Source organism: Triticum aestivum, chromosome 1D, assembly GCF_018294505.1.
Source record: "Triticum aestivum cultivar Chinese Spring chromosome 1D, IWGSC CS RefSeq v2.1, whole genome shotgun sequence".
Classification (NCBI taxonomy): Eukaryota; Viridiplantae; Streptophyta; class Magnoliopsida; order Poales; family Poaceae; genus Triticum; species Triticum aestivum.
Window position 1 is genome coordinate 340132551 of NC_057796.1, and position 17976 is coordinate 340150526.

The following is a 17976-nucleotide window of genomic DNA, read 5'->3' on the forward strand; positions in this document are numbered from 1 at the left end:
CGCTGTCTTTTGCACGGCGTGATTTAGAGCGGCACCGCTGACGTCGGTGTTTTGGCTATATCTCGGGAGGTTTATCCTCGACTGGATCCTTCTTGTTGTCGCCATTGTTCTCTTTAGGTGTGTCCACCATGTATACGTCATACGAGGAAGTGGTCGTCCAACGTCCGGTAAATGGCGGGTTTTGGGCCTCCTCTTCTCCGACATTGTCGTCCATACCGTCGATGTCTTCGGAGCTGTAATCGAGCATGTCGGTTAAGTCCTCGATAGTGGCTATGAAGTGGGCGGTGGGTGGGAAACGAAATTCTCCGTCATCAGCCTCCAGTTCGAACCGGATATAATTCGGCTGTGAGTCCCCCGCTAAGGAGAGTGTTTTTAATGAGTTTAGCACGTCACCTAAAGGCGAGTATCGGAAGATGTCCGCGGAGCTGAATTTGACGATCGACCCCCGATCAAGCTCGTCGTGCGCGGACGCACATGCTTCGGAACCTATAGCCGGAAACGTGTTCGAGGTTCCGGTAACACAGATCCCACTTGAGGTTGGGTCTGTGTGCGGCTCCAATGCCGCTGAGTCTGCGGTCTCCATGGCGGGGTTGAGCCTCCCGTCCTCGGATGGCGTGATCTGCTCCGGATCTGGGGCCAGAGCAGTTGCAGGCGCTATCTCCTGGGTATGGTCCGATGACAGATTTAAGTCGTGTTCATCGTGGTGACCGGGAGCGGCTGCCGCAGTCTCGAATCCGTCGAAGATCAAGTCTTCGCGGATATCCGCGACGTAGTTCAAGCTTCCGAATCTGACTTGATGGCCAGGGGCGTAGCTGTCGGTCTGCTCTAGATGGCCAAGCGAGTTGGCCCGTAGTGCGAAGTCACCGAATACGAAGATCTGTCCGGGGAGGAAGACTTCTCCCTGAACAGCATTGTTGTAGATGATTGACGGGGCCATCGAACCTCTTGACGACGACACAGCGGAACTCTCAACGAAAGCACCAATGTCGGTGTCAAAACTGGCGGATCTCGGGTAGGGGGTCCCGAACTTTGCGTCTAAGGTCGATGGTAACAGGAGACGGGGGGCACGATGTTTACCCAGGTTCAGGCCCTCTCTATGGAGGTAATACCCTACTTCCGGCTTGATTGATCTTGATGAATATGAGTATTACAAGAGTAGATCTACCACAAGATCGTAATGGCTAAAACCCTAAAAGTCTAGCCTGTATGACTATGATTGTTCTTCTGCCCTCTACGGACTAAGCCCTCCGGTTTATATAGACACCGGAGGGGACTAGGGTTGTACAAAGTCGGTTACAGAGAAAGGAATCTTCATATACGAACGCCCAGCTTGCCTTCCACACCAAGGTGAGTCCCATCCGTACACGGGTGAGAGTCTTCAGTCTTGCATCTTCACAGCCCATCAGTCCGGCCCATGTCCAACAGGCCGGACGCCCGAGGACCCCTTAATCCAGGACTCCCTCAGCTGCGTCTCTGGCCCGCCCAGGACGAAAGGCCCATTTTCTGTCATGATTTTTTGTCATAGAAGTAGGAGCCCACCACATCTATGATGATATCGGGTTTTGTCACAATTATCGTCATAGAAGTGTCATAAGCATGACAGAAAAAATTCATTCGGCCCCAAATGTCACAGATGTGTCTTTTTTGTAGTGTATGTTAAGTGTGTGCATGTGTGCACGATATCAAGCGGCTCCTAAAGAGTGTCATCTTAAGGCCATGAAAAGGATAGTGAGATATTTAATTCATACACCTAACTTTGGCATTTGGTATCCTAAGAGGTCATCTTTTGATCTTGTTGGCTATTCCGACTCGGACTATGTCGGTGACAAGGTTGATAGGAAGTCCACTTCGGGTACGTGTCAATTTCTTGGTAGATCTCTTGTCTCTTGGTCCTCCAAGAAACAAAACTCGGTATCCTTATCCACCGCTGACGCGGAATATATTGCCGCCGGATCATGTTGTGCTTAATTACTTTGGATGACCCAAACTCTTAAAGATTATGGGATACATGTGAAACATGTTCCATTGCTTTGTGACAATGAGAGTGCTATTAAGATTGCTCACAATCCCGTGCAACATTCTCGAACTAAGCATATTGAACTTCGCCATCATTTCATTCGTGATCATGTTGCAAAAGGAGACATCAATCTTAAGCATGTTTGTACCGATAAGCAATTGGCGAATATATTCACTAAACCGCTTGATGAAAATGTATTTTGCCGTTTGAGAGGTGAATTGAACATAATTGATGCCTCAAACTTGGAATAGAGATTCCATTTGGATACATGCAAGGCACGAGCCTTGGTGACTAATTCTTAATATTTCTCTTATGATGGTGATCATTTGTCTTGGATGTATATTTGCACCCTTGCATGTTATCTAACCCGTGTAGGTACTTGTATGAGCCTAAATCTATGACATTGCAAGTCACTCACATTTTGAGCAATTTCTACATCACCAAGTTCCTATGGTTTGGTTGTTGATTTCAAGGAAGCATGAACTCACTCAACATATCCTTTGACTATTTCAATATATTAAATTTCAATTGGCATCAAGTTTCATGATTGTCAATTTGGATACACAAGTGCCCTTCCTTGCAAACTAACCCATGTAGGAAGATGAACTTCAACTCGAAAGGGTGCTCCCAACTACAACAACCTCAAGCATCCAATATAGGTTCAACTACATGATCAAGATCAACACACCAATCAAAGGTATGTTATTCCATCTTAGAGAAGCTTTACTCCAAATCATGAGTTAAAGCAACTCAACAAGGTGTGAATACATCAAAATGTTTAATGAAAAATGGCAACCCCATTTTGAGCTTAAACATTGAGTATGACCTATGATCAAGTGATCTCACTTGACTCCTAAGTCAATATACTCTAACATAGGTGACCTTGTCGCCGACCATCTCTAGATGAAGTTCTTTAGTATTCTTGTGCCCTTTGTATTTATTTTGCATGTTTTCTTTCTAGAGTGATCCCTTCTATCTTTCAAAAAAATACTTCATCTAGATCTCTTTTGTTTTTCTCTGTCATCTGTCTGTGTATCTTATGTTAATTCATTGCAAATCCTTATGACAATTCCTTGAAAATCTTTGTGAAATTTCATTTGCCAAGTGAGCTGAGATGACAAAATTTTCTTCTGCGTTGAACTCGGTCCCACCGATCCAAGCCCGTCGGCCTGACCGAACTACAAGGATCTCTTGTATACAGTTCATCGGCACAACCGACAAGGACTAACTCGGTCTGACCAACAAGCACCCTCTGTGGCTCTGATATCTCGAAATCACCGATGGAAACAGATCGGCGTCACCGATTTCCTTGCTGAGAAAACATTTTGCCATTTTATATTGCCTATTTTCTTAAGCTCCACTCAATGATTTTTTTCTCTCTACCAGCATCTCGAGCTACATGCTGCTTTGTAGTGTCTCTCAAGGACCACACCTACCCGACTCATATTCCTGAAGTGCCCTTCTTGGAAATTGATGTCAAAGGGGGGGAGAGGGAGCACATCAAAGCTTATCAAATCAAGAGAGCACATGTAAGCTCTCCTAAAAGATGCTTGTTAACAAGAGGAGAGAAGCCACATGTCTTTAAGAGGGGAAAGACATGTTAGTATGATTGATTCTAGTTTTGCTCTATCCTATTCGATCTATCTTTGATCTATTTGCCTTCTTTGCTCTAGTTTTTATCTCACCCAATCTTCTCCCATTATCCAATGTTAGATTCAAGGGGAGAAAGAGTCTATGTTTAACTTAAGGGGAGAAAAATCCTTGGAACTTACTGCAAATCTTTACATCTTTGGGGACGTGTCTATATCTGAATGAAGTACTCACTTATAGTACTCACCCATTACATGTCATCCCAGTCTTGGTATTCTTGTGGATCTTGGAATCCTTGTTGTTTGGAGTGTTCTTGTGTTATCTAACTCTGTTTTCTCAAGTCTACTCCTTCAAAAGTCTGCTCAAGAACCACAAGGTAAGTATATGCATCACACTCATGTGCATGATAATCTCTTGTTGTTGCACATATTGTTTGCAAGAGGGATTCATAAACATGATGGTACATTTTCAATCACATTATTTGCTCTGATGCATATAGCCAAGATACATGTGACACATTATCTACTCGTCATGCTATGCATTCACATGTTCTTCCATCTTATCTTTACTTGATTGCATACATGTAGGGGGAGCTTATGCATGTTACATGTCTCTCCAAAGCTTTGATTACTATTCTTTATATCATTTATTTAAAGCTTTGATGTATCTTGTCATCAATTACCAAAAAGGGGGAGATTGAAACCACAAGTGCTCCCATGGTGATTTTGGTAATTAATGTCAACATATCTCTTTTTGGACTAATGGTTTCATCTAGTATATTTCAGACAAGTTCAACATTGGCGTGGCATGGACAAGAGGATATGGAACCCCTTCAAAATGCTAAGGACAAATATTGGCAAAAGCTCAAGACTCTTCATCTTTATTTTTAGTGATCCAAGATCACATTGAGTCCGTAGGAAAACCAATACTATTAAAACGGGATGAGGTGTTGCTTAATGGATTGCTTGCTCAAATGCTTAGTGATATTGCTCCAAAACCCTCAACCACTTTCTCCATCCAAATATGTCCAAAACCTAAACTACAACTCGGCCCCATCGATTCTTTCTATCTGGAGCCACTGAGTTCACATGACTTAGCCACAGCCAGAAACCCTAGCAATTCTGTCTCACCTATACGGGTCTCGGTCTCACCGAGATAGCCTTGCAAACTCTCTGTAACCTGTTGTAATTATTTCGATCTCACTGAAATGTGCAATCGGTCCCACCGAGTTTGCTTGACCAACTCTTTGTTGCCCTATTGCTTCACTTCGGTCTCACTGAGTTGATGCAATCGGCGCCACCGAGATGAGGTTTGCCCTAAGCCCTAGCACATCGGCCCCACCGAGTTGTTCCAGTCAGTCCCACCGAGATTCCTAACGTTCACATTTTTGAACTGATCGGTTCCACCAAGTTTAACCATTCGGGCTCATCGAGATGAGTCAAATGTGTGTAACGGGTGGATTTTGTGTGGAGGCTATATATACCCCTCCACCCCCTCTTCATTCATGGAGAGAGCCATCAGAACATGCCTACACTTACACGATTCATTTTCTGAGAGAGAACCACCTACTCATGTATTGAGATCAATACATTCCAATCCTACCACAAGAATCTTGATTTCTAGCCTTCCCCAAGTTGCTTTTCACTCAAATCATCTTTCCACCATAGCCAAATTTGTGAGAGAGAGTTGAGTGTTGGGGAGACTATCATTTTAAGCACAAGAGCAAGGAGTTCATCATCAACACACCATCTATTACCTTTTGGAGAGTGGTGTCTCCTAGATTGGTTAGGTGTCTCTTGGGAGCCTTCGTCATGATATGGAGTTGAACCAAGAAGTTTGTAAGGGCAAGGAGATCACCTACTTCGTGAAGATCTACCCGAGTGAGGCAAGTCCTTCGTGGGCGATGGCCATGGTGGGATAGACAAGGTTGCTTCTTCGTGGACCCTTTGTGGGTGGAGCCCTTCATGGACTCTCGCAGCCGTCACCCTTCGTGGGTTGAAGTCTCCATCAACGTGGACGTACGATAGCACCACCTATCGGAACCACGCCAAAAATCTCCGTGTCTCCATTACGTTTGCAAACTTCAATCACATCCATTTACTTCTTGCAACTTGCATGCTTTACTTTTTCCGCTGCATATACTCTTGTCATGCTTGCTTGAAATGTATTGACAGTGCTTTAACATGTGCTAAACTCAACCTTAACTTGAAGAATTTAAAAAACTGCCACTTTTACTTGTTAAGGGTCTAATCACCCCCCTCTAGACCCCTCTTCTCGATCCTTTCAATTGTCCACACTACAAGTGCAACTAGAAGACCCCTCCCCCTTTGCGAATGAACTAGAAGACCCCTTGGTCCTCAGCCTTGTTATTATTTTTACTTTTGTGGAAGGGGATACGAGTCGTGAGATCTGCCACATCAAGTGGTCGAGTGCGCCTCCATCATTTCAACACAAATTTTGTTGTAGAATTATTTCTGCAACAAAAGTCTTGTTGCATAATTTTTTTGTAACAGTTGTTTTGTTGCAAAAAAAATTTACAATTGAGGTTTTGTCTTGAAAAATTATGTAATTGAGATCTTGTTGCAGAATATTTTTGCAATAGAGGTTTTGTTGCAAAACATATAGCCGTCGTCGACCATTGCAATACCACATATGTTTCGGAAACATAACCCTGTTAGAGAAGCGTGTTCGACAAATGATGGTTTGCGGGCCCTCACTTGGACGTGTGTCATAAAAGGAAGGTGCCGGATGCGGCCGCTACAATCCGCCGGGTGATGGTAAGTGTTTCCCTTTGCGGAAAGGCTAAAGGTCATAAATTAGATAAAACCAACCTTTACAAAACACTTGGATATATAAGAATAAGAAATTACAAGCAAGTTTTTAAAGAAAACTGCACCATATTTCTTCTGTATCTGTCAGTGAAGCAATCTTGTTGAAACACATGAGCTTGGCAAAACATTGGCTGGGAGGTCGTTGACTTAGATGTCAACGGTCACGATCTACGCCGACCACAAACCCCGAGATGCCGGCATCGAGTAGGTCCCAAAGATAATCCCAACTCCGGCAAAAAATGGAGGTGGCACAAACCTCAAGAGTTCCTCGACGAAGCACCATCTGGATGAGCTTAACCGGGCGAAAAAGAAAACCTAGAAAGGGCAGGCGATCACCTAACAAAAATGAAGACAAAACCAGACCCAAATTATGGCCCTGCATGAAGCTTCACGCGTCCTCTCATGCAAAACAATGATGCTTAGGTTTTCTCAGAGTCCCACGGTTGGTTGCTCTCACCCCAGGATGCCTTTTTCGAATTTGTTAATTTTCATCTAGATGAGACTCAACAAAATCTCATCTAACTTCTACACTATTTGATTATCCAAATAAAAAATATAAAAAATCTTTTTTTTCTATGCCTTGTATTTTCTTCCTGTCTATGTTTTTCTATGCCATCGGCCTCTTCTTCTAGCAATGAAATCTGGCCTCTTCTTCTAGCAATGAAATCTTAGCAGCTCTCCTGCTGAATTTTCAAAAGAAAAGAAAAAAGAGGACAACAAAACTGAGCTGGCAAAAATGTCCGCGGATCCGCGTGACCCAGCCGAGCCCTACGGCCCGCCCGACCCAACCTCCGACACCCGCCGCCGGGAACGCGCATGCGCATCCGCCGCCCGTTCTCCGCTGACCGCGCCCACCTTCCCCGCCGGCCGAGTCAACCCAATCGCCCAACACGAAACCATCCCAATTCCCCTCCATTTCCGCCCAAAATACTCCGGCAACAGCAAGGCTCACCAGAATGCGGCCTCTCCTCAGCGCCGCCGCCGTCCTCCTCCTCCTCCTCCTCCCCCTCGCCGCCGGCCAGCGATTCCGCGGCTTCTCCTACCTCCTCGACTGCGGCGCCGCGGCCCCCTCCACCGACAGCCGCGGCCTCCGCTGGGACCCCGACGGCCCCTACGTCTCCGCCGGCTCCGCCCGTCCGCTCTCGGTCCAGGGCCTCCTCGACCCCACCCTCGCCTCCCTCCGCGTCTTCCCGTATCGCCCCGCCGCCAAGTTCTGCTACGCGCTCCCCGTCGACCCCAATCGCCGCTACCTCCTCCGCCCGACCTTCTTCTACGGCCCCTCCTCGACGGCCCCGCCCGTGTTCGACCTCATCGTCGACGGCACCTTCTGGACCGCCGTCGACACCGCCGATGACATCCTGGCCGGCAGCGCCTCGCACTACGAGGCCGTGTTCCCGGCCAGGGGCAGGAACTTGACCTTCTGCCTCGGCGTCAACCCCGACTACACCGACTCCGGCCCGTTCATCAACGCGCTGCAGGTCATCCAGCTCCATGATTCGGTGTACAACGCCACGGATTTCACGGGCAGCGCCATGGGCCTCATTGCGCGCACCAAGTTTGGCTCCACTGGCGACGTCGAGAGGTGAGTGCCCACTTCTCTGGCCTTGATTTCAGTGCCCTTCTAGTGATGAAGTGCTAGATGTTCTGTGATTTCCCATAATTTGAGTAGGTTTAGGAATTAGGACTGCAGAAGCAGAACTGACTCATTGTCGATATGGCTGAGAATGCTGTCGATCAGGCATACACCAGTTTTTGTCGCAAGATAGTACCAGTTGGGCCAGTTCTTTGTGAACTGAATAGCTATAGGTTTCAGCTGTTTCTGATCTGAGGTTTATTTTGTCATGTAAAGTAACTCTGGATGTGGTTCACAACATTTATTCGGTAGATGTAGGTTGATTTGGTAGTTTTCTTTCTTTAGAACTCTTCTAATTTATATGGTCATGTTGCGGCTGTTGCTTCTTTTGGCTCCTATAGCATGTTGAGCAATGAACATGATTCCCCAATCCCCAATATCAAAGAAGCAGAATTCACCATATCGAATCCCTATACTTTTTCGAGGAAACATGTGCATGCACTAGTGATTAGAACTTTACAAGTGTATTCCAAGGAACAAATAGGTACTCCCTCCGTAAACTAATATAAGAGTGTTTAGATTACTATTTTAGTGATCTAAACACTCTTATATTATTACAGAGGGAGTACTTGTTAAAAAGATGCTCACTAAATGAAGTACAAAAAGGAAAGAAGCGTGTCGGCCTATATGATATATGTTTCTCTTTTCTTTCATTCTCCCTTTTGTAGAGGACTACAAATTACAAGCTTTATGTAGTTTTTTCTTGTGAGGAAGTTCTGTAGATCCCTGACTTCATTTTCTTCATTACATTCGAACTTAGGTACCCTGATGACAGTTTTGACCGCTATTGGCAGCCATTTCCAGACAGCAAACATGCAGTCAGTAGTACCCACAACGTTACATCAGCCGATTTCTGGAATCTTCCTCCTCCTGATGTATTTAATACAGCTTTGGTAGCAGAACAAAATGCACCATTGGTGTTGCAATGGCCTCCAATATCTCTTCAGAATGGCAGCTATTATGTTTCCCTTTATTTTGCTGATACATTGGCTAATAGTTCGAGGACCTTGGATGTGAATATTAATGATTACCAGTTTTACGAAGGGACAGTAACATCAGCTGGTCTTTCTGTCTTTGCAACTCAATGGATTCTCTCAGGCCTAACCAGAGTTATATTGACTTCTAAGTCTGTTCTTCCACCACTTATCAATGCTGGCGAAGTCTTTGGAATTTTTCCCATTGGAAGACTGACAATTACACGTGATGGTACATCATTTGCTGCATTTATTCCTTTATTATCAATTGTTTCCCCCTGAGTTGACAGTGCATGCAAACATGCAATGAAACATTTCCTGTTCAGCCTGATGCAATGCACATTACGTATGTAAATGTGTAATGATTCTGGTAGCACTGATTCAGTTATTTGTATGGTAGATTGCATGTTTATGTACTGTGTTAGCAACATGTCATCAAAATGTGCTTTCGGTGAATTTGCGTATACATGACCATTCGACATCTCTCCCAATTTTAGCATCACCTCGAGTCGTACTTGTATTGTTCAGGTATTTTTATCAAGTGTGCACATCGACTTTAGGTTGTACTGAGTGTCCTTTAAATATTGTTGTGGGCGTATTACATGTTCTTGCAATGCAGCAAGTTGCTCTAACTTGCGCCTGTCTCTTTTATGAAATTGACCTAGTACTTCCATTTCTTTACAGCGCTTGCTATGGAGAGTATGAAGAGAAGCCTCCAAAACATACCTGATGATTGGATTGGAGATCCATGTATGCCTCATGGATATGCTTGGACTGGAGTTACATGTCAAGAAGGACAAAATGAAAATATACGTGTCATTTCATTGTGAGTTCAACTCATGATCCTTCCATCTATACGATGCAATTCTTTTATCCTTTGCAAGTTTGCAGTAACAATTCTTTGTATTGGTCTACACCAGGAACTTTTCAAGTATGGGTATCTCCGGATCTCTGTCACCTGACATTGCAAACCTGACTGCTCTTACTGATATGTAAATTCTATTTATAATCGATCAAAGTGAATGAAATATAAGCTAGCAAAATGACACTATTACCATTGGCAGATCTTTTGCAAACAATAGCTTGTCTGGAACTATTCCTGATCTCATCAATCTGGGTAAACTCCAACGACTGTAAGCTAACCCTTCGACCTTTGCAAATTAGTTTGAAAATTGTTTATACAATCATACTATTTATACGTTACTTCGAAAATTGGTTTGTCTTTACTCTTTAGGTACCTGAATGATAACAAGTTGAATGGAAAAATAGCTCAGACGTTGGGGACAATTCAGCCCTTGCGTGAACTGTGAGTTGATTTGTGTCAATATTTTTACTTATTGGTTATTGTTCCAGTTTCAGAATATTTGCCTGCATTACTTCTCATGTCTGAGTATTCAAAGAACAGAAAGCATAAAACACGAAAAGCCTAGCAACTATTTTAGAAACATTTGCCAGGCCCCCGGGTTGCCCTTTCAGGCAGCACTTAGATCATAGGACTGATGGCAGCGTGGCTTCTTCCCGCTCGTCCATTGCCAATGGTGTTGGAGGAGGATGGTTACTATGTGCCGTTCAGATCTTTCCAGTGGTGTTTGGTTCCAGGAGGTGTTTTGCTCGATTGGCGCAGTGGCTGTAGTGGTAAATGTGGCAGCTCTGGCGGTCATGGAGGCTCAGATCTGGAAGCTGAAGCGGCTCCTTGGCCATAAGTGAAACTGATCCCATATCCACAGTATTTTGCCATAAGTGCAACACCTCAAACCTGGGGGACTCTATTTTATTCTCACTGCAAGTTCCCTAGATTGTTGTTGTTAATTCACGTGGGATGGAGCTTTCTCTCAAATTCCCACTCCTAATTCCCACCAAGCACCAAACGTGGGTTTGGGACTAATAATCAACTTCTCAAGCCTAATCCCCCAATAAACCCCCACCTGTAAATTGCCGTCCCCTTTCCCCGAAATAGCCATACACGCTGAGAGAGTATTCAAGCCACAAACTTTTTTCTATGTCGATCTACAGTAGTTCATTTTCATTCTGAAGATGTAACTATTCCTTGGCCAATATTCGGTATCTGCATGGTGTGCTTATTTCTGTTGTTGGCAATTTTACCCATTGGATATATTTGATTCACCCCTGAGTAGCCAATTGCATCTCCTTTAGTGCATTTTGTGAGTTTTTGCAGTCGGCATTTTGTTAGAAAAAAATGATTGGTCGTTTGTAAATCGACTGTACTTGCATGGACTCCGTGCAATGTTTAACAAAAAAATATCCGCATGTAAATTGTATTCCCTCGGTTCCAAAATAAGTGCCGTGGTTTTAGTTCAAATTTGAACTAAAAGTCTAAAACAAGGACACTTGTTTTGGAACGGAGGGAGTAAGTTCTAAATTGTCAATATCGTTGAGATTCTTGCTTGCACCATCTGGTGCATCACAAGTTTTGAATGTTCTTACAATCTACTTACTTTCATTTCCAAATTAGCTGCACTTTATTTGCTTTTGCACAAGTCATAGCAAATCACTTGTTAACTTGCTTACTGTTTTTTTCATGTATCCAGATTCTTGCAAGGCAATGAGCTGGGTGGAGCAGTTCCACAGAACTTGCTGAACAAAACGGGGTTGACTAGCAAGTAAGTTTCATCTAAGGTTTTCCAGGAAATCTTTATTACTAAGGATTTCCCATGTTCATTGGACACCTCGTAATTTTATTTCATTTGGTTGTAGATTTTGTCCGGGCAATCAGTTCACACAACCACCGTGCTGACAATCGAACATCTTATTGAAGACAGTAGGATGGTGTGTTTGTTCTTTTAGGATGGCTAGAGCAAGATTTTGTAACCAGTCAAATGTATGTACAGTAAAATGATTGGAATCCAGTGAGACGAGTTGGCGGAAGCAGGTGAAGATAAAGAATCCTGATTGTACAGTGCCAATTCTGTAGTTTACATTGTCAGTGTGTAATGCAAGGAGAAAATGAAACACTGTTAAATTCTCTCAACTTGCTTTGGACTGCGTTCCAACGAAACATTACAACCCTGAACTGAATCAGATTCCTTTTTTTAGATGAACTGAATCAGATTCCTTGCATACACCTTCTCTGCCCCGTCTCGTCTTCCCAGCCCCCACTACCCTGCAAAATTTCGGCGCCCTGAGAGCCAGCTTCAAGAGCGACTGGTGAAGAAATGATAAAACCAAAAAGCCAATCGTGTAACTTTACAGACTTTATTTTCCTTGAGAAGAAACACCCACCGGCATTTCAAACGAGGGAATACACTAAAGACCCAAGCAAGAAATGAAAAATATACCGTGCCCTACAAAGTCATTCAACTCCGTCTTTTTAGCCAGCCCATGAAGAGCGCTCCCGAAGAAAATTTTGTCAGAAAGGTTGCAAAGATGGAACCAGAATCTCTAGCAACCACACACGCCACCATGGGCTATAGAAACTGCAACAGAAACTTATCGCCAGAGGCAGGACAAGGCACACGCTTGACCAACAAGTCGCTGAACATCCGTCGCAAAACCACCATGTGTAAGTTAGAAGAATACGAGGCTTGACGAAGAGAGGAGGCACTCCTGTACCACAATGATGCTCGCCCAGATCCACAGAACCACCCCTCACAAGTCTACCAACGATGTTCCCCTCCATGGAGGGGGAACGGCAACCTTGCCGGAGAAACAGGAAAACCCCTAGCTGCCTTGTTATGGGAGAATTAAAGGAACGAGATATGTCTAGCTGTTTGGTTGCCTAACCACAAAGAGGAACCAGCTTGCACTGGTCCGAGAGGAACACTCAAATCGGTGGTTCCCAGCAATGCAGGCCCGAACCGATGCAAAAAGGCTCCATTAGTTCAATGCAACGAGAGGGGATGCAAGCAACCAAACAAACTGCACAGCTTGACCGATACCTCGTATTAGCCCATACAGGCTCTACCGGGTCAAGGTTCCAGGAAGCCTAAAATGATGCAAGTAACCAAACACACCCGGAGTGCACTGCAGCACCGAACAGTATATTACCGCAAGTTGGAGCAACTCTTCAAACGCACACCGGATGAAAAGGCTACCACACAAAACAGAAACTCCACAATGTGCCCAAAAAGCCCACCCGCCTGGAAATCTTCCATTTGTCTACAGTTACTCAAAGACACACTCGGCAGTTTTCAATGAGAAAACAATTTATTCGAGACGCAAAGACGGCCTTTAGATGCCCTTCTCCAGCATCGCGCGGACCCGGGTGGGGAGGCCGTACAGCCTGATGAAACCTTCGGCGTCAGCCTGGTCGTAGATCTCCCCGTTCTCGAACGACGAGATGTCCTCCCTGTAAAGGCTGTAGGGGCTCTTCCGGGACGCGACCGTCACCGACCCCTTGTACAGCTTCAGGGTCACCGAGCCGGTCGTTGTCGCGGTGATGGTCTCCATGAAGGCGTCCATGGACAGCCGGAGCGGGTCGAACCAGCGCCCCGCGTAGACGAGCTCCGCGTACTTGAGGGCCAGCATGTCCTTCCACTGCATCGTCTCCCTGTCCAGTGTCAGGGACTCGAGCTCGCGGACCGCGGCCGCCATGATGGTGCCGCCGGGGGTCTCGTAGACGCCGCGGGACTTCATCCCCACCAGGCGGTTCTCCACCATGTCGATGCGCCCGATGCCGTGCTTTCCGCCGATTTCGTTGAGCTTGGTGAGGAGAGTTGCTGGCGAGAGATCTTTACCGTTGATAGAAGTAGGGACGCCAGCGACTATGCCAATCTCCAGATACCTGTATGAAGTTTAGTTTTTATATACAACAGGCTAACAGAGTATAAATATGCACGTTATCGTGGAACAATGCAAACAACAATGTTCTGCAACCAAGCATGCAGTTAACTGACTGTTTTTGTACTGCCAATTATAATTAATGTAACAAAAAGGCACAAACAAAGTGTTCTGTTCACAACAAAATTGTGACTGATGGTAGTGTTACCAGTTCCAATGATTTCACGCATGCTATTCAGCAAAAATCCATAGCTAAAAAAATACGCGAACAAAGTGTTTACAACAGAAATGGACCGATAGTAATGTTCCTGATTCAAGTTATAGATGATGATTTCATGAACCATAACATAAGTCCCACCTAGAGATAGCTGGTGGCTACAACAATGTGACCATTTCTATTCAGTATGACAGTGTCACTTCACATTAAAAGCCACTGTGTAAATGGGAAAATTTAAACATGAAAAACTTGGCAATGTAAAAAACTTGGGAACTTCACAATGCTGAACAACTCAAGTTCATCATGCCACGATTCAACATGCCTACTTTACAATAATCATGTCCAGATTCCAAATCATTTGGGTGGTTCTCTAAGCAATTCAACTCTACGTGGGGGTATATGAACCATTGCACAGATTTAGTAAAATAGGTCACATTGCAGCAAAGATGAACCATTGCACAGATTTAGTAAAAAGGGTACACTGCAGTAAAGATAAAATAAAGAACATAAAGAATACTTATTCAGGACAACAGGTGTGGCCTTATGGAAAGAAAAAGGATTGATCACATACTCAGGTTTTGAAGGTGCATTTTCTGGAGAAACAGACATCATATACATATCTTCTTTTGGCTCATTCGCTGGATCTTCCAAAATGTCACCCTGAAAATGTTGAGAATAACTCAGATCATCTGACAAGCATCACCCTTTTCAATCGAAGATTACTCGATGGCATCAATATGATGGTGCACTTCATTGATTTGAAACTTCTGAACTTACGCATCATGTACGAATTACTGTAAGATCTGTATCCTTAAAACCAAAAAGAAACAATACAGCTCCATAAACACTAAGAGGCATCAACAAGACAATAGGCAATATATACCTCATGGCTAAGGTGCCACAAATTTCTATCTCGGCTGTATATTGATTTCTTTGAAACCGGAATTGGCACATTGTGTTTCTTTGCATACTCAATTGCATCTTCACGTCCTGTGATATCCCACTCCCTCCAGGGTGCCACCACTTTAAGTTCCGGATTTAAGGCATAAAATGTAAGCTCAAAGCGAACCTACAGAAAACGATAGCATCAGATGACTGCCCATATTAACATTTCCATGAACAGCAGTATGTACCTGATCATTGCCCTTCCCAGTGCACCCATGAGCAACTGCATCTGCGCCAACTTCCTTGGCAACATCAACCATTGCCTGCAATAAAGATATAAATTGCTTAATCCTCTGAGGAATATAAGGACATATAAAATTTGTGGTATATAGTTGCAAGTACTTCATTTGAATATTTCATTCATCCCACCAGCTATTAGAATTACATATTTAAGTTAAGATCCTACAAAGCTGACAGCACAAGTGCAACTCTTAGAACAAATAGAATAAAATTTGAAGGAAAACAAACTTGCATTTATAAGCTCAATGAGAAATTAATCATGCTGTATGTAAAAAGTGACAGCAACCTTAAACGGTACCAGGGTGGATGGCTAGCTATAAAAAGTGACAGCAACCTTATATAAATGACCTCAGAAGCATTTATTCTAGTACAAGAAAGTGCAGATTTTACAAAAAAAAAACCTCCAAAAGATATTGTAACTGAAGATCAACAACAGATTCATTTCAAATTTACTTGTAAGACAATTATGTTGCAGAAGTAATGTGCACACAAATCACAAAATACAACTAGTTTATCAATTTCACCTTAGCAATAACAGGCCTAGCCATGGAAGTCCCAAGCAGATACTTTCTTTCGTAAACTGCACCAGCACGCAAGCAGGGGTATATATATTCACCAACAAATTTTTCTGTCAAGTCCTTCACAACAAGCTGGCTTGCACCGCTAGCTTTTGCCTTTTTCTCCAATCCTTCCAATTCAACGTCACCCTAAAAGGGTAAAATACGAGCTTAACTGATGGTTCACTAGAAGGAAGCTAGAAAAAAGGTCCAAACAATGCTAGTTCAGTTATGTACTGATAGAAAACAAAATACTCCGTTCAAAGATACGATATAAAAGTAACTCAAAGTTGTAAAATTTGGAACAGCATGAAGACAGAGAGAACAGACGAAAAATTATAGAATCTGCAACTCACGGTAAAAAATATAACCATCAGAAGAGTGAAATGTACAAACAGGTACAGGAGAGAGAAAGTTGAGACACTTATCAAGCAGGACATATTGAGCAATTTAGCATAACATTGCAGATTAAAGGAGGATAGTAGAATCACTGAAGTTATGTTAACATACCTGACCAACATCAGCAGTGAAACAGACGACTTCACAGCCATAGTTCTCCCTTCAATTAAAAAAAAACAAGAAACATAGTTTAGACGAATCAGATCAATCCATCCTTTAATTTGGTAAATTGCTCACTGGAACAAGAAACATTTGCAGCTGCACCTAAGCCATGGAACAATTACTGATGTATCCAAGCCACCACTGTAAGCTAGAACAACTTTTTTCAGTTTGCCACGCAGTCCACCTTTCTTTTCATCACCACTAGTAGTTGCTGCATGCTCCTTACCACTTGCCATCACACAACTAACACCTGCAGATTTTCACCAACGATATAATGATCATCATAACAGAAGCAAAATGCCACCCCTCCATATAAAACACAAAAATAAGTTAGTCAAGTTTCCTATTGCAAATCTACCTATGGTATAAAATGGCCAGCCCATGGAGAATAGGCACTGGCAGGACCAGTTTTCATCAAAGGATGTGGAAACCCAGATTCAACAACAGCAGAGGACATTAGTAAACTATTTTAGTGAAAACAGACTTCAGAGGCATGAAAAATATGTTTCATTTCTTTGGATTTAGACCATTTTACTAGGAGCTACTTTATTAAAATCTATTCCAGCAAGAAAGGAGAAATACTTTGTAACTTTTGCTTCGGGGATGAGATATTCGATACATGGCAAACTTTCAGACTTATATATCCTAGCATGCGAAGCGGACCCAAATAGACTAAAAAACCGTAATCAAGCACAGAAGGATACTTCGACACATGGTACATTGCACAGAGGCGTAAGCTTTTCCACGGGTAATTATCGCAGCAGGCCTTAGCTAACAGAACAAGAGATAAGAGCAGTCTCCTCCAGCCGCCGCGAAATACCTCGGGCCGTCGTCGTCGAGGACCTCTCCATCGACACCCGGCCATGCTGTCGCCGGAGGCGAACGGAGGGCGGCGCGGGGGAGTCGTGCGGGTGCACGGCTGGGAGGGAGGGAGCGGCGGCGAGGCGGCGCATCGGGAGCGGCATGGGGGGCGGGCGGCTGGGTGGAAGTGGAAGGCTTGGGTCAGACGCGGCGGCTATAAGCGGGGTAGGTAGGGCACAAGGGAGACGAGCTGAGGTGGAAAAATAGACCCGCTCGGGCGAGTGGGACTGGACTGCCGGACTGGGGAACGCGACGTCGCGCACAGACGGGCCAACGGCCCATGCGGGACAGAAGGCGCATATCCAGGAAGATCGGATTATGCTCAAAAAAAATATCCAGAAAGGTCAGATTGGCCGAATCACTAATTAAGAACTTTCCCCTGAAAAATAATTAAGGAGTACCACTGCCACTTTTCACAACCCGGGAGTTTTTCGGTTTTTCATAGATTCGTTTATTTAAAATATTCTTTTATCTGTGTGTCAAAACCACGGACCGTTTTCGCAGTTGGTTTCTCGCGTCGGCATTTTCAAAACTATATTCCATGTTAATAGGATTTGACTTTTTTTACGAAAAAAACGAAAGAATAAAAAGAGCCGAAAGGAAATTTGTGCCTGCACAAGAAGCAAAATTGTGCCTTTCGCGGAAGGGAAAAAACACGTTTTTTCGTGCAATTTCCCCCTCCAAAACCTAGGAAAAACCGGGCAAAAAATGAAAAGCCGGAAAACAATGAAAACCTCATCTAAAACTCGTAAACATCTATAGAAAAAAAATCCTGAGGGAGAACCCAACACGCGATATGTGGTGGTGGCTGAC

General features: G+C 44.0%; 2 protein-coding genes across 2 annotated transcripts; one reads left to right on the forward strand and one right to left on the reverse strand.

Annotated features, from left to right (window-relative positions):
• Positions 1-7180: 7180 nt before the first annotated feature.
• LOC123181901 (putative leucine-rich repeat receptor-like serine/threonine-protein kinase At2g14440) lies at positions 7181-12034 on the forward strand. Its single transcript, XM_044594308.1, has 8 exons — positions 7181-8020; positions 8832-9277; positions 9730-9871; positions 9966-10037; positions 10110-10178; positions 10280-10351; positions 11595-11666; positions 11761-12034. Exons 1-8 carry the CDS (start codon positions 7395-7397, stop codon positions 11798-11800), a joined length of 1539 nt encoding a protein of 512 aa, XP_044450243.1. The 5' UTR covers positions 7181-7394; the 3' UTR covers positions 11801-12034.
• Positions 12035-13003: 969 nt separating this feature from the next.
• On the reverse strand, positions 13004-17385 carry LOC123181902 (argininosuccinate synthase, chloroplastic). The gene is made up of 8 exons (XM_044594309.1): positions 17123-17385; positions 16405-16552; positions 16252-16300; positions 15709-15891; positions 15133-15207; positions 14883-15068; positions 14571-14659; positions 13004-13786 (listed from the first exon to the last, which is right to left on the reverse strand). The coding sequence occupies exons 1-8, from the start codon at positions 17265-17267 to the stop codon at positions 13234-13236; spliced, it is 1428 nt and encodes a 475-aa protein (XP_044450244.1). The 5' UTR covers positions 17268-17385; the 3' UTR covers positions 13004-13233.
• Between the last annotated feature and the right edge of the window lie 591 nt (positions 17386-17976).